Source organism: Lepidochelys kempii, chromosome 1 (genome assembly GCF_965140265.1).
Source record: "Lepidochelys kempii isolate rLepKem1 chromosome 1, rLepKem1.hap2, whole genome shotgun sequence".
Classification (NCBI taxonomy): domain Eukaryota; kingdom Metazoa; phylum Chordata; order Testudines; family Cheloniidae; genus Lepidochelys; species Lepidochelys kempii.
In genome coordinates, this window is record NC_133256.1 from 250,365,206 (window position 1) to 250,388,867 (window position 23,662).

Genomic DNA, 23,662 nt, shown 5'->3' on the forward strand with positions numbered 1-23,662 from the left:
GTGGACCCCATTCTTCCACTGATGAGCCAGGAATCTCAGGAGTTGTCCCATTGACGTTAATGGGACCACTTGGATGAGTCATACCAGGGGTTCGCAATCTGACCCGTAGTTTGCATCACTTCGTTGGACAACCATAAAAAACTAAAGATAATTCATTTGTTCCCCTCCCCCGCCCCCCTCCCCCCGAGCTGAATTCCCAAGTACTGGCGCAGATGGGATCTAGGGACAACGTAGCTCTTTTCCTCCTGTTTTTGCTCACCCATTTCCTCCTGTTTTTGCTCACCCAAGAGTCTTTCTCACGTGTGCCGTAGACTCCTGAGGAGTTTGGACGGGGGGGAGTGTGACTCCTGCCATGGCATTTTATGGGATACCTGGGCTCCTGCCTTTCACAGTAGGTGCCACAGAAGTGTTAAAAGGTTCATGGGGAACTTTGCCCTCAATCTGCGTCCTGGCACATGTGGTTGAGCAAATCTTCTCCAATGGGTGACTGGAGAAAGGGAACATTAGACAGGCTCACAACCCCTGGGCTGTTACTGGCAACCCCCTCCTGGCCTGCAACAAAGAGACTGAGAACTGCAGGGTTTGCAAAGATATATGTGGGCTCATCAGGGAGGGGCTGCAGGAGCTGCTTGTATGTGGGGGGGCATTGGAAGGATTCCTTTGCCTCTGGCAGAGCTCTCCGTAGATGGATAATTCACCCCGACACAGCTGATTTACTCCTGGCACTCAAAAATCATCCTGATGAGCAAGCATGTACCTTTGGAATAGGCCAGGTTGCATGAAATGGTAGGTGTTCCCGAAAGCCTTTCACCCGGAGAATGACCCAGGGTACAGCTATACTGCAAAAATAGACCCACAGAAGCAAGTCTCAGAGCTTGGGTCAGCTGAGTCAGGCTCAGGGGGCTTGTGTGACTGGGCCAAAAATAGCAGTGAAGATGTTTGGGCTCGGGCTGGAGTCCAGGCTCTGAGACCCTCCCTCCTCACTGGGTTTCACAGCCCCAGCTTCAACCCGAGCCCAGACATCTACACTGCTATTTTTAACTCTGTAGCATGAGCCCTGTGAACCCAAGTTATTTGGCCCAGGCTCTGAGACTCGTTGCCGTGGGTATTGTTTTGCAATAAAGATGTACCCCCAGGGTGTTTCATTAGGGGTCAGAACTCCATTCAAGTCAGTGGAGTTATCCCCATTTATACCAGCTTGCTCCAGGTCTTCACACCACCTCACTATCCTCAAATTACACAGGTCAGTGTGAGGTGACAGTATGTTATCATATCAATATACTCAGAGTTTGCAGGCTCAAATTGCAAACATCTCCGGCCAGTGTAATTTAAAATGTGTGTTCACTAAGTGGTGATTCTCATAACCAAGGAAGGAGGAAACTATTTGTGATTAAATAGGAGAGCGAGTTAATAGGATCCTCACACAGTCCCCTACCCATTCTCTCCCAGAGGTGCTGGAACTAGGGGTCCTGGGGGGGTGTGACAGCACCCCCTGGCTTGTAGTGGTTTCCATCATATCCAGGGTTTACAGTTCGGTTCAATGGCTCTCAGCCACCCCACTATACACATTGTTCCAGCACCCCTGTTCTCTCCACGGGAACTTGCACTTCTGGTGCACAGATTTGATCACAGGAGAGCAGGGGATACCTTTTGTGGGCTCTCTTTGTTCTTAAAGTATTGTCCATCCCAGTGCTAAGTGATGTAGTGTATGATAGTCCAGTCTTCCTTACAGTGGTCATACACAACTTCCACAGGCTGACATTTAGGGCCGTTGGCTTTGGGAGCCAGTAACTATTTTTGGATGGCAAGAAGCCAGGCGATCACGTTGCGCTTTCTGTTCTGTGGGCCCTGCTCTACTCAGATTGCAGGACAGTTGTGAGCTGCTCAGACTGGGCAGCCTGGTAAAGTGAGGCCAGCTGTGAATTTGTATTGTGGTTTAGCCTTGGAGCTCGATTCTCCAATGACTGGGGCAGCTGGCTAGGGGGCAGCCACAAGAAAGACCTCGTGGAGCAGATCCTCAACTGCTGAAAAGCTCCATTGACGTCAGTGGTGGTGATGTTGTCTTATTCCAGCTGAGGATCTGGTCATGTAAATGATGATAACTTCCACTGTCTGAAATGAACAGTGATGAAATAAAAACACCAGTTCTTATATCGCACTTTTCATCCATGGATTGCAAAGAACTTTAGGTAGTACATCAGTATCATTATCCCCTTTTCACAGAAGGGGAAACTGAAGTTCAGGGAGGTGAAGTGACTTGCCTGAGGTCACCCAGCGGCAGAGCCAGATTAGAACCCAGGTTTTTTTAGTCCTGGTATGGGTTCTATCTGCAAAGCCAGGCCGTCTACAGAGTAATAGCTACCCTGAGATTGCTGATGATAGTTCTAGTGTTTGCAACTGTAGTGACTATGTGGATCATCACAGCTAGTGGCTGGTTTATGCTCACACAAAAATAAACCCTTTTTCAACGCTGGTTTAGTTTAATAGTAGGATGCAGGTAATCTGACCTCGTAGCTGGTGTGACGTGAAGCTGGAAGTGACTGATGACTTTTCTGTGACTGAAACTGAATGAGGACCCTGATTCAGGAAGACTTTCAGGTTCAGGAAAATAATTAAGCACTTGCTTAAAGTTCCGCATGTGTTTATCTGCTTTCCTGAAGAAGGACGTATTTGAGCACATGCTTCTGCCCTTTCTTGATCTGGAGATTCAGTTCAGAGGCAACATTTGTGATGCCTCCATTTTCGGTACCCAACTTGAGGCACCTGAAAGCGAACGCTCAGCATTTTTCTCAAAATCAGGGCCCTTGTATTTTCTCTCTGATGTTAAAGTATAATCTATACTTACTGTTGCCAGTTTTTCAATCTCAGCATCAGATGAGCCAAGAGAAGCCAGTCCAATAGCCTAAAGCAAGTAGACAATGTTATACTTGTGTTATTGTTTAGCCAACAGGAGAAAGACAGAGATAGAGGAGTACTATCTCATTTCTAACATGAAATAGTCATTGCTGTTTGTCAGCCGACATGTCCTACAGGGGTTTCCAGGATACCTTTGTCTCTCTGGCCCCATCTACACAGCACAAGGAACCAGATTTGTTGATCCTTAAAACTGTTTAATCACATGTAGTTCTTGGCCTCATGTTGACCAGTTCTTAGCCTAGTTTTGACCCAAGGCATATGCCCTCTCGCCCCAAACAACAAAGAAATCTTGTTATGAGGCCAAGGTTTATATGGCTGGATGACACCTCCGGCTTCTCCCATTACATGGCATGGCAACATACAAATAGTCTCTTTCCCACCTGCCAGACCCCTTTCTAGCTCCTATGCCAGCTCCCCTCACTGTCCTTGATGCCTATCTGCCAGCCTACCCACCTAGCCTTGTCTTTTCAATTGCTTCCCCCTTGCCCTCTCTGCCTCCCTATCTACATTTCTGGATTCCCTCATACTTTCATGTTTTCTGGTACTCTTCCTGCCTCCTTACTGTCTCCCCTATTCTTTCCTTCTCCTCTCTTCCTAACTGTTCCTCTTTCCCCCTCTGCTACCATGCCCATCCTGGAACTCTCCATCTTCAACCCTGACTGTACAGAAAAGAATTCAGAAGCAGGTTACAGGTGAGAATGAGTGAAGTGGTTTGGATAAAGAAAGAACCACCATCCTCAGCACCAGAAAAATAACCAGAAACTTGAATCAAACCTTATCTGAGATTGAAAAAGTTCACTCCTTCTGTCCTGTATCAATGACGTGACCCTGCAAACTCAACTGTGTTTTCTGACTAAAGGAGAGAGAGCGGCAGAAATAGCTCTCACTACAAAGAATCTGTGTGAGTAAGGAAGTAACATGCCTCATGCCAGGCATGCCGCACAGTCAGAACTCCAATGGGCAAGGAAGCTCCTCTGCTGCTTCTTTCATGTCAAATTTACATGCAGCCACTCGGTAAATGGGTCAGATGGTGTGGACCCAAGATCCAGCAATATGCAAATGAGACACAGCTCTACCTATCCTTCCCCACATATGTCATAAACATAAAGGGAAGGGTAAACATCTTTAAATCCCTCCTGGCCAGAGGAAAAACCCTTTCACCTGTAAAGGGTTAAGAAGCGAAGATAACCTCGCTGGCACCTGACCCAAATGACCAATGAGGAGACAAGATACTTTCAAAGCTGGAGGTGGTGGTGGGGGGGAACAAAGGGTCCTGTCTGTCTGTGTGATGCTTTTCCCGGGACCAGAGCAGGAATGCAGGTCAGAACTCCTGTAAAGAGTTAGTAAGCAATCTAGTTAGATATGCGTTAGATTCGGTTTTGTTTAAATGGCTGATAAAATAAGTTGTGCTGAATGAAATGTATATTCCTGTTTTTGTGTCTTTTTGTAACTTAAGGTTTTGTATAGAGGGATTCCCTATGTTCTGAATCTGATTACCCTGTAAGGTATCTACCATCCTGATTTTACAGAGGTGATTCTTTTTTACTTTTTCTTCTATTAAAATTCTTCTTTTAAGAAACTGAATGCTTTTTTCATTGTTCTTAAGATCCAAGGGTTTGGGTCTGTGTTCATCTATGCAAATTGGTGAGGATTTTTATCAAGCCTTCCCCGGAAAGAGGGTGTAGGGCTTGGGGGGATATTTGGGGTGGGAGGGAGGAGACGTTTCCAAGTGGGCACTTCCCCTGTTATTTTTATAGACACTTTGGTGGTGGCAGCGTTTAACCTAAGCTGGTAAAAATAAGCTTGGGGGTCTTTCATGAAGGTCCCCACATCTGTACCCTAGAGTTCACAGTGGGGAAGGAACCTTGACAACATATGACCACACTACTGCCATCAAGAGATCCCAGGGCTTGGATGAGCTCATCTCTTGGATGGAGAATAGCTGGTTGAAGCTGAACCTGAGCAAGATGAAGGTGATGTTTGTGGGCAGAGGAAAGTATGTTGAAGAGCTTATAGCTATGGTGCAGTCCCTGTTGGTGGGAAGATATACAGCCATAATTGGTCAATTCAGTTGTAGTCTAGGACTACTCTTGGATGCCTCACTGACACTGAGCTCTCGTATAGCAGCATCCATGAGGAATGCTTTCTATCAGCTCCACTTGGTTAGGAAACTCCATCCCATTCTAGTGAGCGAAGACCTGCTCTTAGTTATTCATGCCTTCGTCCCCTCTCAGCTGGACTACGGCACTGCGATATACCCGGCCATGAAGCCTTTCTATGTTTAAGAAGCTCCAACTAGTTTAGAATGCAGCAGCGCCTCTCCTCAGCAACGCAGGCTACCATGAGCACATTACACCTCTCCTTCCCTCTGTCAGGAATCAGGACAGCAGCATTGCCAGTATGGAGGCAGGGCCTGCAGCACAGCCAGTCTCTGGGCAACCTAACGAGCGCGGCTTGCCGGTGGTAGGCTGACTGACTACACTGCCCAACTGGTTGGCAGAGTCAGCGGGCCGGCTCTTAAGCCCAGCTGCAGCAGCAGTTCAATGGCGCTCAAAGCATTTGCCTTGCCCACGGCTGTCACAGCTCCTGCTTGTCCCCAGCCCTGGTCCTGCCTTGACTCCAGCCTTGCCCATGCTTTTCCTCACTCCAGGTAATCCAGTTCTGACCCTTGACTCCGATTCCTGACCTCTGACTCCGGCTCTGACATTTGGCTCTGATCCCTGACCCTAGGCTCTGGCTACTGACTCTGGCTGCGACCCTTGGCTCTGGCCCTGGACTCTGATCCTTGGCAATAGACATCTGTTCTAATTACTAGACCTGACTCTTGCTCTGATCATTGGGCATGACTCCTGCTTTGACCACTGGCTATGTCCCTATCACATGACACCCTCTTTACATTAGGTTCCCATAGAATTTTGAATCAAATTTATGGTCTCAGTCCTTATCTTCAAGGTGCTCTGTGGCCTGGGCCCAGGATATGTAAGAGACCATCTAAAAGTCTGCGGGCAACAACTAGGCTCCTCTGGTGCAGTGGAATTCTGGACAATCAGTGTCAAGCTCATCTGTGCAGGAGACATCTTTCTCCAGGGCAATCCCAATCTGTGGAATCAACTCCCTCAAGAGCAAAGGACCATCACAAACCTCACTACTTTCCGATCCCAGGGCATGGTGCCTTTCTTTGTCCTGTCTTCTCGAACAAACATCGAGTAACAGGTGTGTATATATATATATATATATATTTTTTTTTTTAAAGACATATGCTATCCAGAAAAGACACTCCACTACCCATGCATCTCCCTCTGGGGAGAGGAGGAGAGAAAAAACAACATATAACAGATGTGTAGTCACATGGCTTGCTGGAAGACTCTCAGATACTATAGTGGTGAACATGGGTATAAAAACGTGAATAGAATTGAATAGACCTTGGTAATAGGAGCATAATACACCTCCAGAATTGCATGAGACACAAGGTCCTTTATAGGTTTACCAGCCCAATGGAAATTTGAGCCTGTTAAAACTGCCATTAAAGACAATGGAAAGACTCCCATCAACTTCAGTGAGACCTCGATTGGGCCTATTGTCACTTCAAAAGAGCACTACTGAACTTTTCAGCAGCAGTGGTTGACTGCAAGAATCTGTCTCCTCCCTTGTATGCTCCCCATTAAGCTAATTGCATTATTTTTAATTCTCTGGAGCCTCCTTACAATTCAAGCCCTGGATACAGTGTCATAGTAACAGAAACAAAACAAGGGCATTTTTACCATTAATTTTCACATAGTGGATGAAATCAAGAAGAATATCCATGACGGGAATTCAGCCATAAAAAACACTTGATGTCATTCACTTAAATTAGTGAGCAACAACAAAACCTGGTGGTTCTGAACTTACTAAAGGCCCCCATTTTTACATCTTTTAATGGTTTTTTATTTCTAGTATCAAGCAAAAGGGAGTGTTTCCCCTCCCCCCCCCCGACCCCCACAGTGCAGGGCAGTCACAGGGCATTAGAATATTATATGATCCACTGGTTCGAATATGGTAATGACCAAAACTCATGACCCGGTGATAGCTCCTGCATGTTCCCAGCCCTGGTCCTGCCTTGACTCCAGACTTGCCCAAGCCTTTCTTCACTCCAGGTAATCCGGTTCTGACCCTTGGCTCTGTTCTCTGACCCTAGGCTCCATGTCATGAAACCAACTGGTGGTCTCTTTCCAGAACTACTGGACAAGTGTCTACATCACAGAAACACTGGCACTTTTGTTGACCGTGTCAGTAGAGGAAAAAGACTGATGGGGCTAGTGCATGAGGAACCTTTTAATCCCTGAGAGCATCCCACCAGCTCAAGTTTGAGGCATGTTAACAATGCAGGGTAGGGGAAGTTTGTGCTGCTTTTTCCTGTGCTGTACCTGTTCTGTGTTTAATTAGAGAACAGACTGGCAATCCCTAGAGATTGCAGTTCCCTAATTAGCCACAGAACGCAGTTTTTCAGAAGCGCTAAATCCACTATGGGACAGATTCTGATACTCTTACATGGAGTAGCGGCTTACTCCACATGTAAGTACCATTTACTTTAAGGAGACTGCTCATGAAGTAAGGCTCTAATCAATATGAGTAATGGTGTCAGAATATGGCCATTTATAAACAAGATAAAACTCTACTGAATGCCACAGTGAAGGACATAATAGAAGTACCCTGTCATATTGAAATCAAAATGCTGGGACAGGATCAGCCTAAATTATGATGGCTCCTGTCTGTGAAACCCAGAGATGTGAGTTCCCATGCAGTATGATGGGTACCTAAAAGAAGAGCCTATTCATTCTCAGGCAGGCAGTTCTTAGGGGGGTCTCATTGCAGTAATGGCTGTAAACTGAAGCTTCCCTCTTCTTATTTCTGCCTTGGTTCTTATCTCCCCTAGGTGACACTGCCTGCCTGTCCTCAGGTATATTTCCTCTAGGGTGTAGCTGGCACCCCCCAGTGCAGGAGAGTACAAGTAACACCATCACCTATACAGGCATAAATGGAGGAGAATCAAACCCTCAAAATTAAAATAGCAAATCACATCTAGTCCCTTGAATTCATTGCTACTGGAATTACAGACAAGGTTCCTTACCTGTGAGAACTGTGCAAATTCTTTGTCTGCCAACATGGGAACATGGCCCAACAATTCGTGGCAGCAGTCCCTGGAAAACAAATCACTTTTCTCATGTAATAAAGCTTGTTTTATGTGAAAGTCCACACACCCCCTCCCCCGCAGTACAATTCTAAGCGGAGCATATCAGCTGTTTCACTGCTATTCTTTCCCTCCCAAATCTTTGCACAGAAATTTCACACGGGCTAGATTCTCAACTGGCATAATCCAGTGAAGCTCCATTGGGGACATGTATAAGAATACCACTGGAGTCAGATAGACACCAGCTGAGTATTTGGCTCTAGGTCTCTGCCTTCATTTTCTCCTATCCAGCTGTCTGTGCTCTTTCCAAGCCTCCTACCTGTCCAGCTCTGTGTTATCTTCCTACTCTTGTCTTTAAGCCTTCTTCCATGCTTTGACTTAGAACTCCCCAGATCCAGTAATTTGCTCAGATACCTCCTTCTTTACATGGACATCTCTCCCCAAAATTTACTTCTTCCATGCAGCCTTTCATTGATAACCTTGCCAAGCTCTGAACACACATCATGAAAACAGAATTCAAATGGCCACAGCTGCCATTGACTTCATTCATACCTGTGGGTGCTCAGCAGCTCCTCCAAAAACCAGGCCACAACTACAGCAAAGGCCAGTCTTTTATCCAGTGCCTCTTGTACATATAATCTGTGTATGAACTTGATTTCGAACTGTACACCATGAGCCCAACTGAGAAGTGGTGTGAATGCTGGTGTGGAAGAGGATGTGCAACTGGTGTGGGACTTGGAGAGGCAGAAGTGTGGCCTCATAGCAAGCAAAACAACCAAGAAGAGGATGTAAGATAAGGCAGGGCAGGGCAGGCCCTGCTGTCCCACTTACTCAATGTTTAAGTTATACTCACTTTCATCCACTCTTACCGATGTGTAACTTACCCCCTAATCTTCCTCCCCAATTATGTCAACTCTGAATTTGGTCCTTGAGGACTCATCTTCAAAGGTGCTTAGCAATGCAGTTCCCAGTAACTTCAGTGGGATTGATGGGTGTTCAAAATCAAGCCAAGAGGCTGTGTCTAATTTACATTGTATGCTTCTCATGGCTGGGATCACATTTCCTGTGTTGTGGATGCAGCCAAGCATCTTCTCAGAATTCAACAAATGGTCAACATAATAAGTATGAACAGATTAAACCAGCTGCTCCCCAGTCTTTTCCTTCTCCAGACATCTTTGCAAAAGAAACAGGCTCTCTCTCGTGGATCACTTCCACCTCTGCTTGCTTCTCAAATTATTTCATTCTGTGGCCCATGTTGTGGTAATTGAGTCTACAAATTTATCCTAATTGCAAGCTCAACTGTAAAAAGTGACTGAAAGGTCTTAAAAATGTCACAATAGCTGAAGATAACACATGTTGATGGGCAAAAGGTAACCAAAGTCCAACTCAGACTGTTGCATAAGCTTGTTTATAAAAATTAGCACAAGTGAAAAAAACAGAACTGAATTAGTCCAAGCAAAAAGAGCATCCTGACAGAACTCAAGGACTATGTTAAAATCATGCCTGGTAAACAAGAAAGGCCTGGGACTGAAAATTCATGAATCAAAATTGGTGTTGGAAATTAGGCCTAATTTGTAGACCAAATAATGAGGGAGTGGGCTCATTCTGTCCATCACTCCCTTTTGGGCTCCTTAAAAAGACAGAGAGACAGACTCTGGGGGAAAAACTAATGGACTGCGATACTGGCTGATATAAGATGAGAGAAAAGGAAGGAACAAGGTTTGTCATCATGGCTGCCACCCCCACCAGCTCCTGGAACCTTGGGCCACTTTCATCCTTATCCTAAGAGGTGTCCTGACCAGACTGGGCCAGAGAGAAGGGGGCATACCTTATCCCCTCCTCCACTAGCTCTGGCTGAATCCCAAACACCACCTGCCATGTGAGACTTGGTTTCCCCTGCACACCCCCTTTGTTCTTTTCCTTCCCTACCTTATTTCTTCTCTTTCCTATCTCTCTCCTTTTTCCTTTTGTTTGAGAAGAATCTGTCTTAGCCAGGCAAGACTGCATTTTTTTTAAACACTGCTATAAGCCTGTGACCAGACAGGGAGATAAAAACAATGCTCTAAACAGCCTGGTGATGATATGAGTTTGTCAGGTCTCAGAGTTGCTGGTAAGACTGTGTGCTGTGCCTGTGTTTTTCCAGCAATGAGGTTGCAAGCGATAATCAACCTCAGAGACAGAAGCTGCTATTTTCCATCTTTGCTGTTCTCTTCTGTCCCCTTTTGTGCATGTGTATCTTGTTTTGTCTTTTAAGAAATGGGATTATACTTTAACAACAGCTACAAGAACAGCTCCAACCCATCTCAACTAACTTCTCTTCTCCCCAAAAGAACAGTTATTACCATCTCAAAACCTGTCAAACAAAGGGACTTTTCCTTCTAGAAACGCTCTTCAGCCAGAGGGAAAGGGAACGAGGGAGGGATGTTGTTAAAGTGAAAGCCTTACTTAATACTTTACATTTCAAATGCTTTAACTTTTTCCTTCTTTTCTGTATCTTTAATAAAAGGTTTAAAGAATGTTTAATGGTGTTTTTGCCATGGTAATAAGCAGACTGAGGTCTCTGTATAACAAAGACCTTGTCTAACACTGCTGTATGTTGGACAATGACTGGGTTACATTGACACCTTTGACTCTTTGAGCCCCTGTATTCCATCTAAATGAATACAACCACCGCAACGAAAGGCTCACAGACTGAGAACCGCTGGATTATGCCATATCATCCTACTTACGGTTCTGGGGAATGCATAGGGGAAGAGGAATGCCTTATATACTGTGTGCTCTGAAAGACACGAAATGCCAGGCTGGCAAGGAAGTCACGAGGAGATAGCAGCCCTGCAGCTGGCCTCAGCTGAAAGCCTGTTCTTTCTGCAAAACAAAACAGCCCAGCAGGAAAATCTACTGTGAACATGACAACTCTACACCATCCAAGCAGTTTGAAATTTCCTTTGCATTTAGTCCCAGAACTTTCTGGTACAGATGGAGAAGGAAAATGTCTGTCTATTTTAGGTACTAATATGGGCTCTATTACTGTGGTATCTGAATGCCTCACAATCCTTTGTGTATTTATCTCTCTAACACCTCTGTGAAGAAGGGCAGGGGTATAGTCCACACTTTATGGATGGGAACTGAAGCACAGAGGGGTTAAGTGACTTGTCCACAGAGCGGAACTGTGGCACAGCAGGAAATTCAAGCTGGATCTCCCAAATCCCACCTACTGCCCTAGCCACTGGCAGCCTTCTTCTCTTGTAATCATAAATATCAGAAATAAACAAGAGTTTTGGATGGGAAGCACACCCTCTTGATTCAGGGCACAAGGTAACTTCCAGCCACTGGCAGTTCAGGAGGTATATTCCCTGGTTATACATTAGCCCGTAACTTCCTACTGCAAGATTCTTACCCCTTCCTCTGAAGGAGCTGGCATAGGCTTCTGCCGGAGACCAGGCACTGAACTAGATGGACCTCAGGTCTAAGCTAGCGTGGCAATACCTATGGTCCTGCATGGGCCTTTTATGACACAATCAACTTCAAGTAGTCGAGTTACCATATGGTGTTATGTTGTGTTTCATTTACTTTGTATGCATGATTCAAAAGCAGGAACTGGAGTTACACTGGCAGGACACTGCCATACATTTTTGGAGAGGGCGTCTCTGTTTTTTGCAGTCTGTTGAAATCATTGGGGTGCAGCAGCAATTGAATTTACATGGGATCCCTACAAGGTATGTAATAGGTAGGGTTACTCCTTATGGGTAATTTGGCCCTTAGCCTTTCTACATTTTTATTTGATCCTTCTTTCCAGAGCTGTCAACTCCCATTTTTCCATCTGCTCTTGCACCTTTGTGTTTTATTTGTCTAAGTTTAAACTATAAGCCCCCTTTGGCAAGGCCCATGTTTTCTATGTATTCAGAAAGCATCATGTAAAACTGCCGTGCTTTAAGAAGAGTAGATAATCTATTTGAAGTCCCGTATTCCAAATCTGTGTTGCATTCCTTGCTTTCATAAATACCGTTTCATCTCTTATTTTAATTATTTTTATTGTGCACAACTAAAAAATAAAAGGACAGAAATGGCTTTGTGCTTGCGTTCCTAATTTGTTTAAACAGAAATGTTTCCCACAGAAACCAAGCTGTTCACATGAAATGTTTTATGTTTCTTCCAGCACATTTGGTTTCGGTCTGTTTGGTCACTAGTTCTCTTTCTCATATAAAGACGATCTTTCAGAGGAAGAGGTAGAAGCCCCATACCTAGAGACATTTGAAGTCAGACTAGACAAAGCAGGGAACACTCTTTCCCTGGCAGGCTGATGACCTGGAGGAAAGGTCCTTTCCATCTTGAATTTCTATGATTCATTGAGCCAAATCCAAAGACGATGTGTAAGAGGCAGCATGTAAGCTGCACTGTAGTAAGTACATGTGAATCTAAGAGTTTAGATTGTACTTGGGCTACATGCCTGTGCAAGGGTATCAGGAGGAACTGGGAGAACCTACACTGGCTAGTCAGAGGCCTCTCATGGCATTTAGGCCCTGGCTGTAGCACTCAGGACTAGCATTGCACATGACCACAGCTCCACCTACATCTGGCCAGCGATGGAAGAAACTGCACACTGCCTCCCATTATAGGATATAGTGGCTGGCATGTCCCCACCACATGCTGTGGAATTCTGGGAGACACAATGCCACCCAGAGTTCCTCTGGGACAGTGCAGCTCTTCACCACCCACAACATGGGTTGGATTTCACCCAAGATATTTGTAAATAAGAGGTATGCCTCATGCACCCTAATCTCACAAGGTGGCTCACTGACATGGGACTGGCTGTTGCGGCTTCTGCAGATCTTGCAATGACACCATTAGACTCTGACTTAGAGTGAGTTTGTGCCAAAGGGATCTGACAGTAACTGCAACTCTCACAATGCCCTATGAGGAATGCTGTATGATAAGGAGAATCTAATGTTAGAACTATTGGTGACAAGGAGATATCGATGAATATTGATTCAGACTGGACCCAAGTATCTTATCCACCACTATATGAGTCCAGCCACAAACAACACTGGTTTGTGGAACACTCTGAATTTCCCTCCCCCAGTAGATATTTGCAGACTTTTCTAACTGATTTTTTTTTGTCATACGTTTGCCCAGAACAACTTGCATGATGACACATGGAAATAACGTAGGACACAATCTAGAGCAGATGTGGATAGCCACAGACATCAGTAAACAAAATCTGACAGTTCCCATACAAACAGTGAACACCAGTAGATCCTTACTTTGCCCTAATCTCCCTGCTTCTGTTATCCCTTCTGACGTTAGCCAGGACTGATAAAAAATATCAATATCAGTCACATTCAGAGCAGTATCCCAAGACTTATTGACAAAGATTACTTCTAGAGCTCCTTGCTGGCAGTAAAACACACAGAGAAGACACCTACCCAATTCCTCACCACCATCCAGAGATGCCCCGATATTCTAGTGAGTGCAGGAGGCAGGGTTGAATAGACAGGAAGGGGGGAGGGAGAATAGTAAAACAAGCCCTAAACTGGTCAGAGTAGCTTGCCCAAATGGTCAGGGCAGATATGGTTGCCATGTACACCAAGGAGAGGCTCAGTGGAGCAGAAAAGGAAGAGAGAGCAGAGAAGGAACTGGGTGATGGGTGAAGCCTGGAGGTTTGGCTCAGGGAGTTGAGGAAAGACATGGTTGAATCCACTGTGTAGGGTTTTCCAAAATGAACAGTAATCAATAAAACAAAATGTCATTTTACCTACACAGTGAGGTATGATGTTCCCTTAGTTGGCCTCAGGAGTGTTGTGATCCACTATTATTTTAAATGATTCTCTTTTTTCCTATATTAAATAAACTTCCCTTAGCTAAGGCACTTTCAAGTCTTACGCTTTTTTTTCAGGAAAATTTCACTCTGGCACATTCTCAAAGGGAAACAGCCTCTGACCGCTGGTGAGAGGCAAATGATAGGAAAAAGACAAGTGACCTGGTCCAAGACATCTTCCAGACACTGGCTGGGATCAGTAGGGGTCTGGAAGAAGCCAGCTGAGCAGAGGCAGTGGCAGGCATAGGACATGACAGTAGCAACAACAGTGTGTTACGAAAAACAATGTGTATTATGAGCCCAGTTCTGACCACATGTTCACTAGTGTAAATCAGGAATAACCCCCATTGAAGTCAATGGAGTTATACTTGTATATCACCAGCGTTAGTGATATCAGAATGAGGCCATTGTCCCCATGATCCACTGAGGAACTCAAAGGAAACCTACAATATTCCTAGTTATTTCTCACTTTCTGTTAGTGAGCAAGCTGAAATGGGCCAGATCCGTAGGCCAAGCTGAGTAGTGTTCAGCTCATGCACAGGTGTGTGAGATGTCGGAAGTTGCCTCTCAGCTATCTTTCCACTCTCCTTATCCTTAACACACCCACGAGCTCCCAGCATAACGTAGAGCAGCCTAAAGGCAGCTCTACATTATATCAGCAACAGCAGCTCTCTAGGACTGCTTTGCCATCATGGAATCACTGGAGGGTATTGTTCTCCAGTTCCACCTCCTCCTAGCCCTGGCAATGCCCTCAACCCACCCAGGAATGCCTATTATGCCTGAGGTTCGGGGGGAGAGGGGATGGATGACATACTCCTGGTCATTCCCATTTACACCACTGAAGGATGTCTCTACATCTGGGGACTCCCTGGCTGCACTAGTAATGCAGCTGTCCAGTCTCTTTTTGCTGCTGGATCAACACAAGGACCTGGCCCAATATATGTTAGTCTCTAGTTAAAATGACAATGTACTGGAAATCTCTTCAGCAGTAGGTTAAGCCAATTTGTCTTGCATTTGTTTATTGGTAGATGGAGTGGATCACTTGACTGGATAAACATCCAATTTAAACTTTATTTGAAGTTAAATCTACAATTTATCTATTTATTTTGCCCTACTTTAGCAACTGTCTTTGGCCTGTATCTGGCACCCTTCCTATTGCTGGGAGAGCAGCAAGGAGGGTGTTTTCTTTTATTGCAGCCATTCCTTGGCTACTCCAGATTACAGTGATTTTGGCAAGCCGATTTGTCGAAAAGGCACACCCTGCCTTGAAACTGAATCCGGCCTGGGGGTTAGCAATACAGGATCTCAATCTCCACTGTCCTCTGTCACTCAAACGTCTGCTGACAGACTAACTTGAGCTTGCAGCCTCTCAACAGTGTATCTATTCCTAACCCCCCTCTCCTTGTTATTAGCAAACAGATCTTCACGGCCTGTGCAGTCACAGTTCCTTCAGAATGGGGGTCTACCATCAACTCCTCTTTCCAGCACACAGCATTGTAGATTTCCACCTTGGGAGTGCTAAAATACAATGGGCTGTAATGTCTTGCCTTTTAAAAATCTGGAGACATCCTGAAGCTGAGGTATACTATCCTCTTGGTATCCACAGCATTTCTCCAGCTGCTGAAAGGCATCCAGGTACTGCTTACAGGCGTGGGTGGGATAGAGGCTGCTCAGCTTCCTGTAGACTTCTCTCCTGAAAGAACAACAACCCTTAGTTCGTCTCCTTTACTAGGAGCAGCACCTCTTCTCCCTGGCTTCAGAACCACGGTGGTTCACACAGGCAGCGCAGAGAGGATATCTAAAGCCGAGCTGAGCTCAGAAAAAATGATGCTCTGAAGCCGAAGCCTGGATGGAGGCTGCAGGGTAGGATTTTTCCCAGGAGATGGGCACAAAATGAGGAACCAGATATGGGCCTCGATCTTGTACTTGGCTCTGCTCAGGCAGATCTTGGTGCCTGTGTGGAACCCCGTGAACTGTTCAACTGTGAAGAGGCACCCAGAGTTTCCCTATTCAGGAAAGCACTAAGTATGTGCATAAAGTGAAGCATATGCTTCAGTGCTTTCTTGCATCAGGGTCATTGTGCAAGTGCAAGATACCACCCAGGCAGATCCGAATGCAAGATGGAGATTTCCATCATCTCAAATTTTGGAGGTGTTTAGCTTATTGTAAGGAAAGGTGCTATACACTACTATATAAAAATATTTGGCAGTACTTGGAATCTAGGGCTTTGGTTTGGGCCCTTCTCTTATATTTTATTATTTCATTTTAAAGGCTTCACTTTTTAACTATATTTAGCTGTTGCAAAATAAACAAACACTAAAGTGATGGCAGGGAAGCTTATAGAAAGAGTTATATTTATTCACACCCGGCTCTGGGGTTCTAACAAGTGTATAAACATTGTTTTATGAAAATTGAGCTCATTCTTGGAAATGCTGACTAAAGAAAATGACCTTCTCTTGTTTTTGTATTGTAGTTTTTTTGCTGCTATTGTTGCTATGGAGGTGATAGCCAGTATCTTGTAATGGTTTGTCATTCCATCACATAAACTTCTTATGTTAGCGTGGGTGTAATCGGGAAAAAAAGAAACAGCCTTAGACGGTGGCTGTTGTCAGTATTGTAAAAGCTGCATGAGCCTGGACCATCTCCATGGAGCAGTTAGGAAAAGTTCAGGAGAATGAGAGGCCAGATTTTGCCCTAACTTATTCCCATAGACTACCCCTGACTTTAATGGGATTGTATAGGGTATAAAGCAGGGCATGAGTCCAAGATTGCTCTCTGGACAGTCTTAGCTAGACTTGTGTGAAGAATCTGGACATACTTACTTCAAAGAGTGACTTTACTGTTAATACTAGTACCAAAGCTTAGGCAGGTTAGGAGACTAGAAATGAGTGTGACCCAAAACTCCAGGCCAAATATTCTTCTTCAGCTTTGGGAAAGTTTGTATTCTGATAAGAAGCTGGATGCCCTGTCCCTTATCTCTATGGAACTAATCTTGGTCATTTTGTTTTAAAACAAAACAAACTTTAAAGTCCAGGGGCCAGAGCCTCAGGCAGTGTAAATAGACACAGTCCATGAGTTTTATCTAATTGTCTGGATGAGGCTTTGGCCCACAGTGTATTTTGTAATCATGTCTCTTTCAGCACCATTTGTCTGCATAATTATCACCATCAGCATATAAGAGGAGAAGCCACTAGATACTGGCCTTCTACTATAGGGCTTGGAGGAGGAGACATGGAGGACAGAAGCCCCACAGAGAAACAAGTTGTTGCCAGGATACTCTGCCATTGGAGGAGCCATTTTTTGGCCCATTTCTCCTCCACATGGTGGTGTTCTGACTCCCTGGTTGGATGACAGAAATGGGGACTAACATAAAGGAATGGGGACTAATGGATAATGAACACCAAATATCTTGTGTGGGCATAAATACCTCAGTTCACATGTGAATGCAGCTATTTGTACAAGGAACAGGCATTCTCCAAACCATTGTACAGAGCACATGAATAAGAATGAACTGAGCAGCTGGAAATTCAAATGAATATTTGCGAACCCTGTATTCAGCCTGCTCTAGCTGTAGGGACCAATGGCGCTGAAGGGCCAGTGCTGGCCATCCCCACACTAACAAGAAGGGTGGAAAGGGCAGAGTGGGGTGGAGGAGTTAAGCCGAGGAACCTGATCCCATAGCAGCCCCTCAGACTGCAGTCCACACTCTGAGAAGACTAGGTGAATCCCCGCAGAAGAGTTTGTGATCCGGCCTTGGGATGCCTATGATCACCAGCAAAGGGACATTCCCTGTGTTGAGGCTGCTTTACCTCTAGTTGTCACAAGGGGGTGGGACTTCTGGGCACCCGTGTTCAAGAAAGATTAATTCACACTGGAACTGGTACAGAGAAGAACCGCTAGGACGATCAGGGGAATGGAGAGCCTATCTTTTGAGAGGAGAAGACAAGGAGAACTTGGCTTCTTTAGCCTAGCAAAACAAAGGCTGAGGGGGAATCTGACTGCTCTCTATAAATGCATTGGGAGTAAACCCCAGGGAAGGAGAACAGCTATTGAAGCTAAAGGACAATGTTGGCATAAGAACAACTGTGTATGAACTGACCATGAACAACAGGCTGGAAATTAAATGAAAGTTTTTAACCGTCAGAGGAGTGAGGCTCTGGAACAGCCTCCCAGTGGCAGTTGTGGGGCCAAACACTGTAACGCGTTTTAAGGTGGAGCTTGATAAATTTATGAATGGAATTATATGTTGTGGTTTCCTGTGATAGCACGGAACTGGACTTGACCCAGCAGATCCCTTCCAGGCCTATGTTCCTATGAATTCTGTTTACAAATCAAGTAGAAAGGAGCTGAGTTAGAAAACAGAAATTACAGACTTTTAAATATACTTACTTATACTTTACAAAACTTTTAAAATATTTTTAATAGACCAATACTTCCCTGTTAGAAAATGTAAAATTGTGCTTACACTTACAATAGAGACAACTTTAAAATTAATTTTACAGGTTGCTCTAAAACAAAGTTCAGTATTACATATGCTTTTACTGCAAATGGTTTATTTTTTTTTAGAAAATTATAAGCACTGCAAATTTATATTTTAGTCTTAGAAAATAGAAGAAACAGTGGTCTTTATTTAGTATTCTCAGCTGCTGTGCACTATTAAGCTGCACTGTTAAGCAGCTGCAGTGTTCCAGCCCAGAGGTGGCTACAATTCAGTCACAGGAAAACAGGATTCAATTCTGCAGTCCTTATACAGGGAAAATGCCCACTGCTTCAGTGAACAGCTTTTCTAGGTATGAAAGCCTTGGAAGGCAGCTCCATAGTAAGCTGTCTGAAGCAGAGGAAAAGTTAATCTGTTTTGAAGGCAGAACCTCCTTATGCCAAACTTCTCCACACAGAGTTTCAGAGCTTCTCAGGAGGAGCAGATGGTGAGCTCAGGAACATGTGCTCCTCTCCTTCCTTCTGCACTGAACCTCTTCTCATTCTTTGGATTGCCTTCAAAGTACCCAGGCCATGAGGGGGAAAGCAGAGGCAGTCCATCCTGAGCAAGGCTGCAGTCACTTCCCTGTGTGATCAATGGTTTGTGGAAAGATGCACCATCCTTAGATGACTGGGATTGGTTTTTAAAATTACCTGGGACACAGAAGAGTGATGTAGTTGCTAGAGAAAGTAGAAAATGTTCCTTCAAAACATTTTTTCCACAGAAAATGGCTTTTTGAATCAATGAAAATGTTTGAAAAAAATCTGTTTTTCTCAAAATTTGAAGGGATTTTGTTAAAAAACCTGAAAAACATTTTTTTATAAAACAAAAAAACCCTACTTTTTTTAATTATAAGCTGAACAATTCAATTGCTGAGAAAGAGAAATATATATCTATACACACTCAGTACAGACAAAATCCTAAAAAATGTACCATTTGTCTGACCCAGTATGGCCATTCTTATGTTCTCATGCTAGCTGCATTCAAAAAAGAATTTGATAAGTTCATGGAGGATAGGTCCTTCAATGGCTATTAGCCGAGATGGTCAGGGACAGAACCCCGTGCTCTGGGTGTCCCTAAACCTCTGACTGCCAGAAGCTGGAACTGGGTGACAGGGGATGGATCACTTGATAATTGCCCTGTTCTGTTCATTCCCTCTGAAGCATCTGGCACTGGCCACTATCAGAAGACAGGATATTGGGCTAAACAGACCAGTGGCCCGACCTCATGTGGCCATTCTTTCTACCTTAATTTTTTTAAAAAATCAATGAAAATTTGATTTTCATCAAAAACATTTTGTGAGAAGAAAATTATTTCCTGACCATCTCTAGTATCATAGAATATCAGGGTTGGAAGGGACCTCAGGAGGTCATCTAGTCCAACCCTCTGCTCAAAGCAGGCCTAATCCCTAATTTTTGCCCCAGATCCCTAAATGGCCCCCCTCAAGGATTGAGCTCACAACCCTGGGTTTAGCAGGCCAATGCTCAAACCACTGAGCTATCCCTCCCCCCGTATAGCCCCTAGATAAAATTTATTCAGAACACTGAGGATAATACACCTGAGAAATTTAGGATCTGATCCAACTCCCATTACACTCAGTGCAATTATTCTTATTGACTTCTGAGGAGTAGGATCAGACCCCTATTTGGTGTGGGAGGAGGAAGGTAATAAATATTTTAAAAGGGAATATTCATTGTAAATACTAAAAGCTAGTAAAAATCTGGATTTCTAAAACTGAACCTTGATCTGAATAGTGTGGTAAATTAAGCGCATTGTAAAATGCACACATGCTGAGAGCATATGTGTGCTGTTTCTTTAAAATGACAGGTGAGGGCTGTGAAAGATTCTAGGCAGACTCTTGACAGTGAAGCAGAGGGAAAGAGCTGGGACAGCTTTAGGGCTAATACTATTTCCTTATTCTAATCAAGTTCCTTGTTCTCTGTTAGAAGAAGGTGACTGTCAGCCTTTAGTATTGTCACATGACGTATGTCTCAATATCTTTGTCCTCTGTTCTCCCTTTTCCAGGACTGTTCAGTTTATGGCTCTGCAATAACTATGCCTGACAAAGTAGACTCAGATTGTCCAAGCCCTGTTTTTGGAAGCTGAGATTTCTGTTCTTGTTTTCATTTTTATACACATGTTGCTACAAACTAGTGGAATCCAACAGCTCTTCAGAGCTAACATCAAGGGAATTTACAGCATGTTAAAAAATTTCCCCTTTGGTTTCCCTGTATCCACATGAAGTTGTGCTGTAATGCAGCTGACCTCAGCACACAGCCCGAGGGAGCTACGGTAACAACTGTGAGATCTAAATTTGGAATTTGATGTTCACAACCAGGGACTTGGGTTGCTGGGGCTAACTGTGTTGAGGAGACAAATAGATACTCCCAAAAGGCCTGTTCCATTTACCACTATGGGAATAGTTCTAGGTGGAGAATGGCTTCCGTGACGGAGGTTGGCAGAAAAAGGGGAAAAACAGGAAAGAACACAAAATTTAATTTTCTTAAATACAACATTCCCACACACCAGAACATGCCAATATTGTTGGCTGGTGGGAGCTGTCATGAACATGACGCTAAGGACTTAACAGGCATGTTACTACTTTTCGAAGGTTATTTGAAAATCTAGCATTTGAGCTTCTGAAAATAATAGAAGCTGGATAAGTGGGATATGATGTTCCTTGGTGATTATCTGGTGCTCATTTTGCAAATTCTAAGGCCCGATGGATTTTATTTAAAATAAAACATTTCTTCAGAGAGGAAGGATGACCTTGTTGCTGAGGCGCTGGGTGGGGACTTGGGAGATCTAGGTTCAATTCCTGGCTGTGCCCCTTAAGACCTTGGGCTAATCATCTAATCTCTCACTTTCCCATCTGTAAAATGGGGATAATCATTTTTCCTTTCTCCCACCTTTTGTCCGTCTTGTCAATTTAGATTGTACACTCTTCAGGGCAGTGACTATCTTCAACTATGTGTACATGCAGTACTTAGCACAGTGGGGCCCTGATCTCAAGTAGGACATTCTTTAAAATTTTACATTCTTGTAAAACAAGTAACCCATAGCAATAATTATTGCTATATACTGTGATTTTTGAAAGGCAGCTAGGGATGATGGAAGGAGGTGGACAAGGAAATAAGAATTCCCCTTTCCTCCAAAACCTTCACCCATTTCTGAAGTTGGCAAACGTCTTCTAGGTTTAATGAATTTCTTGCATCATTTTTTTGTTGCAAACCCCACTGGGGTTTTTACACAGGGATAGCTACAATGGGGAAAACACCGGGGAAAATGTGCTGCACCAGTGTGAAAAGTGACTTTCTCTAGTGTGGCTTGCCCTGGGTTCAGCTGAGATCATGAAGCTTTTATACTGTAAGAAGCTTTTATACTGTAAGTTGAGACCATGTTTATTCAGAGAGTGAGTCAACTTAAAAAGGAACATTTTTAACGTAACGGGAAACCTGTGCTGTGCACTGGGGTTAGAAACTTCCCGCACCCCATAAATTGCTAGATAGATGCATTCCCTTGCACCTACTATCTGTCTCAGCATGTATATATTAAGAGCACACCTTTGCATCAGTTCTAGCATATAAAGGGGAGGAAAGAGGAGAAGAGAAAAATTCAAATGGAAAAATACACTCTGTGTGTGTGTATATACATTTGACTACACTGCTTTTTCTCTTCCCTCCCACTTTCACATAGTTTTTCACTCTTTTTGCTCCATTTTCACCCTTTTTTTCCACTGGATTATTCTTTCTCCCCTTCTCGCTTCTTTTTCACACTATCCCCTAAGTAGAACATGAACCAGATAATGTTCAATTTCAAGTTAAGAACATAGGAATTGCCATGCTGGACTGGCCAGTGGTTCAAATAGTCCAGCATCCTTTCTCTGGTAGAGACCAGTAACAGATGATTCCAGGCCCCTATGTTTATAAGGACCAAACAAAAACCACAGACTCAAATCCAGATCTGGATAGAGATCTGAATTTTCTGGCGTGGGACCAATCTCTTTTAAAGATTCTGAAACGCTCAGTTAACATTTATTTGATCATTTTTCAGTCTTACACACTTCCAGGTTCTGGCCAAGCCAGGAGCTGCCAAAATATCTTGCAAGAAACTGTTTCATTTTATTTCCGCCCAAACAGAAGCAAAAGAAATCTTAATAAAGCACTTGTTCTTATGAGTTTTCAAGACAAATTTAGCAGATTTTCAAGAGTTCTGGATAGTATGGTTAAGTAGCCAGACTTCTTAGTGTCTTTTAACTGAACCAGAACTCTGAGGGCTAGATCCACAGCCCTACTAAGTCTACTTCATGCTGCTTTGGTCCTAAGCTCCACACCTCCTACCAACATCACAGGGCATGTGCCAGCCCCTTAGCGAGTGCAATTTAGAGCAGCCCCGAGGTTGTTCCAACCTGCCAGGGATCAAATTTGCCTCTGCTATCTTGGAAACTGGGTGGAGGCAGAAAGAGGGGCCACAAATGTAGCAGAAAGCCTCCCCTCACTTAGATGCACCAACCCTGAGCCTTCTGATGTATTCTCACCACTTAATGTAACCTGGAAGTAGACTCAGAAGTCTATTCACCCCTCAGTGCAGGTATGTAACTCCTCTTAGCAACACCAGGAGTTACACTTGCGTGGGGAGAATAGAATTCTGCAAAATGAACAACAAGAAGGGATCATTAAGACATCAATTAAAATTAGAGATGTCCAATATTATTTGAAAATGTAGGGCACCATTGTGCACTTCTTGCGCCTCCAAAATTTCCCTGGGTTTCAGTAGAATTGCCCCATGACCTGTCATGGGGCAGGATATGAAAAATATACTCACCAAGTAGAGGTCTCCTGGACAGTGTACTCAACTCTAGGCAAAGGGTCTCCTCTTTAAGGAGAGAGAGAGAAAAAAATTATGTAGCTGATTTGAGTTCTAGTTTCAAATATAATTTTCTTTATATGCGTCAGGATTATTTGGCATACTAAAATAAATACAAATAAGAAATAATCATCCCGAAGGATTCTAAAGGGTTTTATGACCCAGGTGTCCTAGGCTCTACCGAATCCCCAGGGGTGGTGCAAACAGTGAAATACTGTAAAGGAAGGACCACTTGATGGAATGTAGAGGAAGCAGTGCTGTATTGTCTCCCGTTCCCATTGCTTAGCTGCTGGCAGACCATCAACAACATAGCTGGCTAGCCAGAAGGTGGGATGGAGCTAGGAACAACTGCTCCATGTGACATAGTCACAGGGGAAAGAGCCCTAAATTATACAGCAAGTGGGTGCATAGGTATATTGTG

The 23,662-nt window shown here is 44.1% G+C and overlaps 1 protein-coding gene across 1 annotated transcript in view; it reads right to left on the bottom strand.

The window, feature by feature from the left end:
- The window catches only part of LOC140903027 (tyrosine 3-monooxygenase-like), a 45,119-nt gene that overhangs the window by 15,696 nt on the left and 5,761 nt on the right, over positions 1-23,662 (bottom strand). Inside the window, exons 5-9 of the mRNA XM_073323657.1 lie at positions 23,200-23,250; positions 15,446-15,591; positions 10,813-10,948; positions 8,024-8,093; positions 2,846-2,902 (exon numbers count right to left, since the gene is read on the bottom strand). Coding sequence (XP_073179758.1) covers positions 2,846-2,902; positions 8,024-8,093; positions 10,813-10,948; positions 15,446-15,591; positions 23,200-23,250 — 460 coding nt within the window. The remainder of the gene's footprint in view (positions 1-2,845; positions 2,903-8,023; positions 8,094-10,812; positions 10,949-15,445; positions 15,592-23,199; positions 23,251-23,662) is intronic.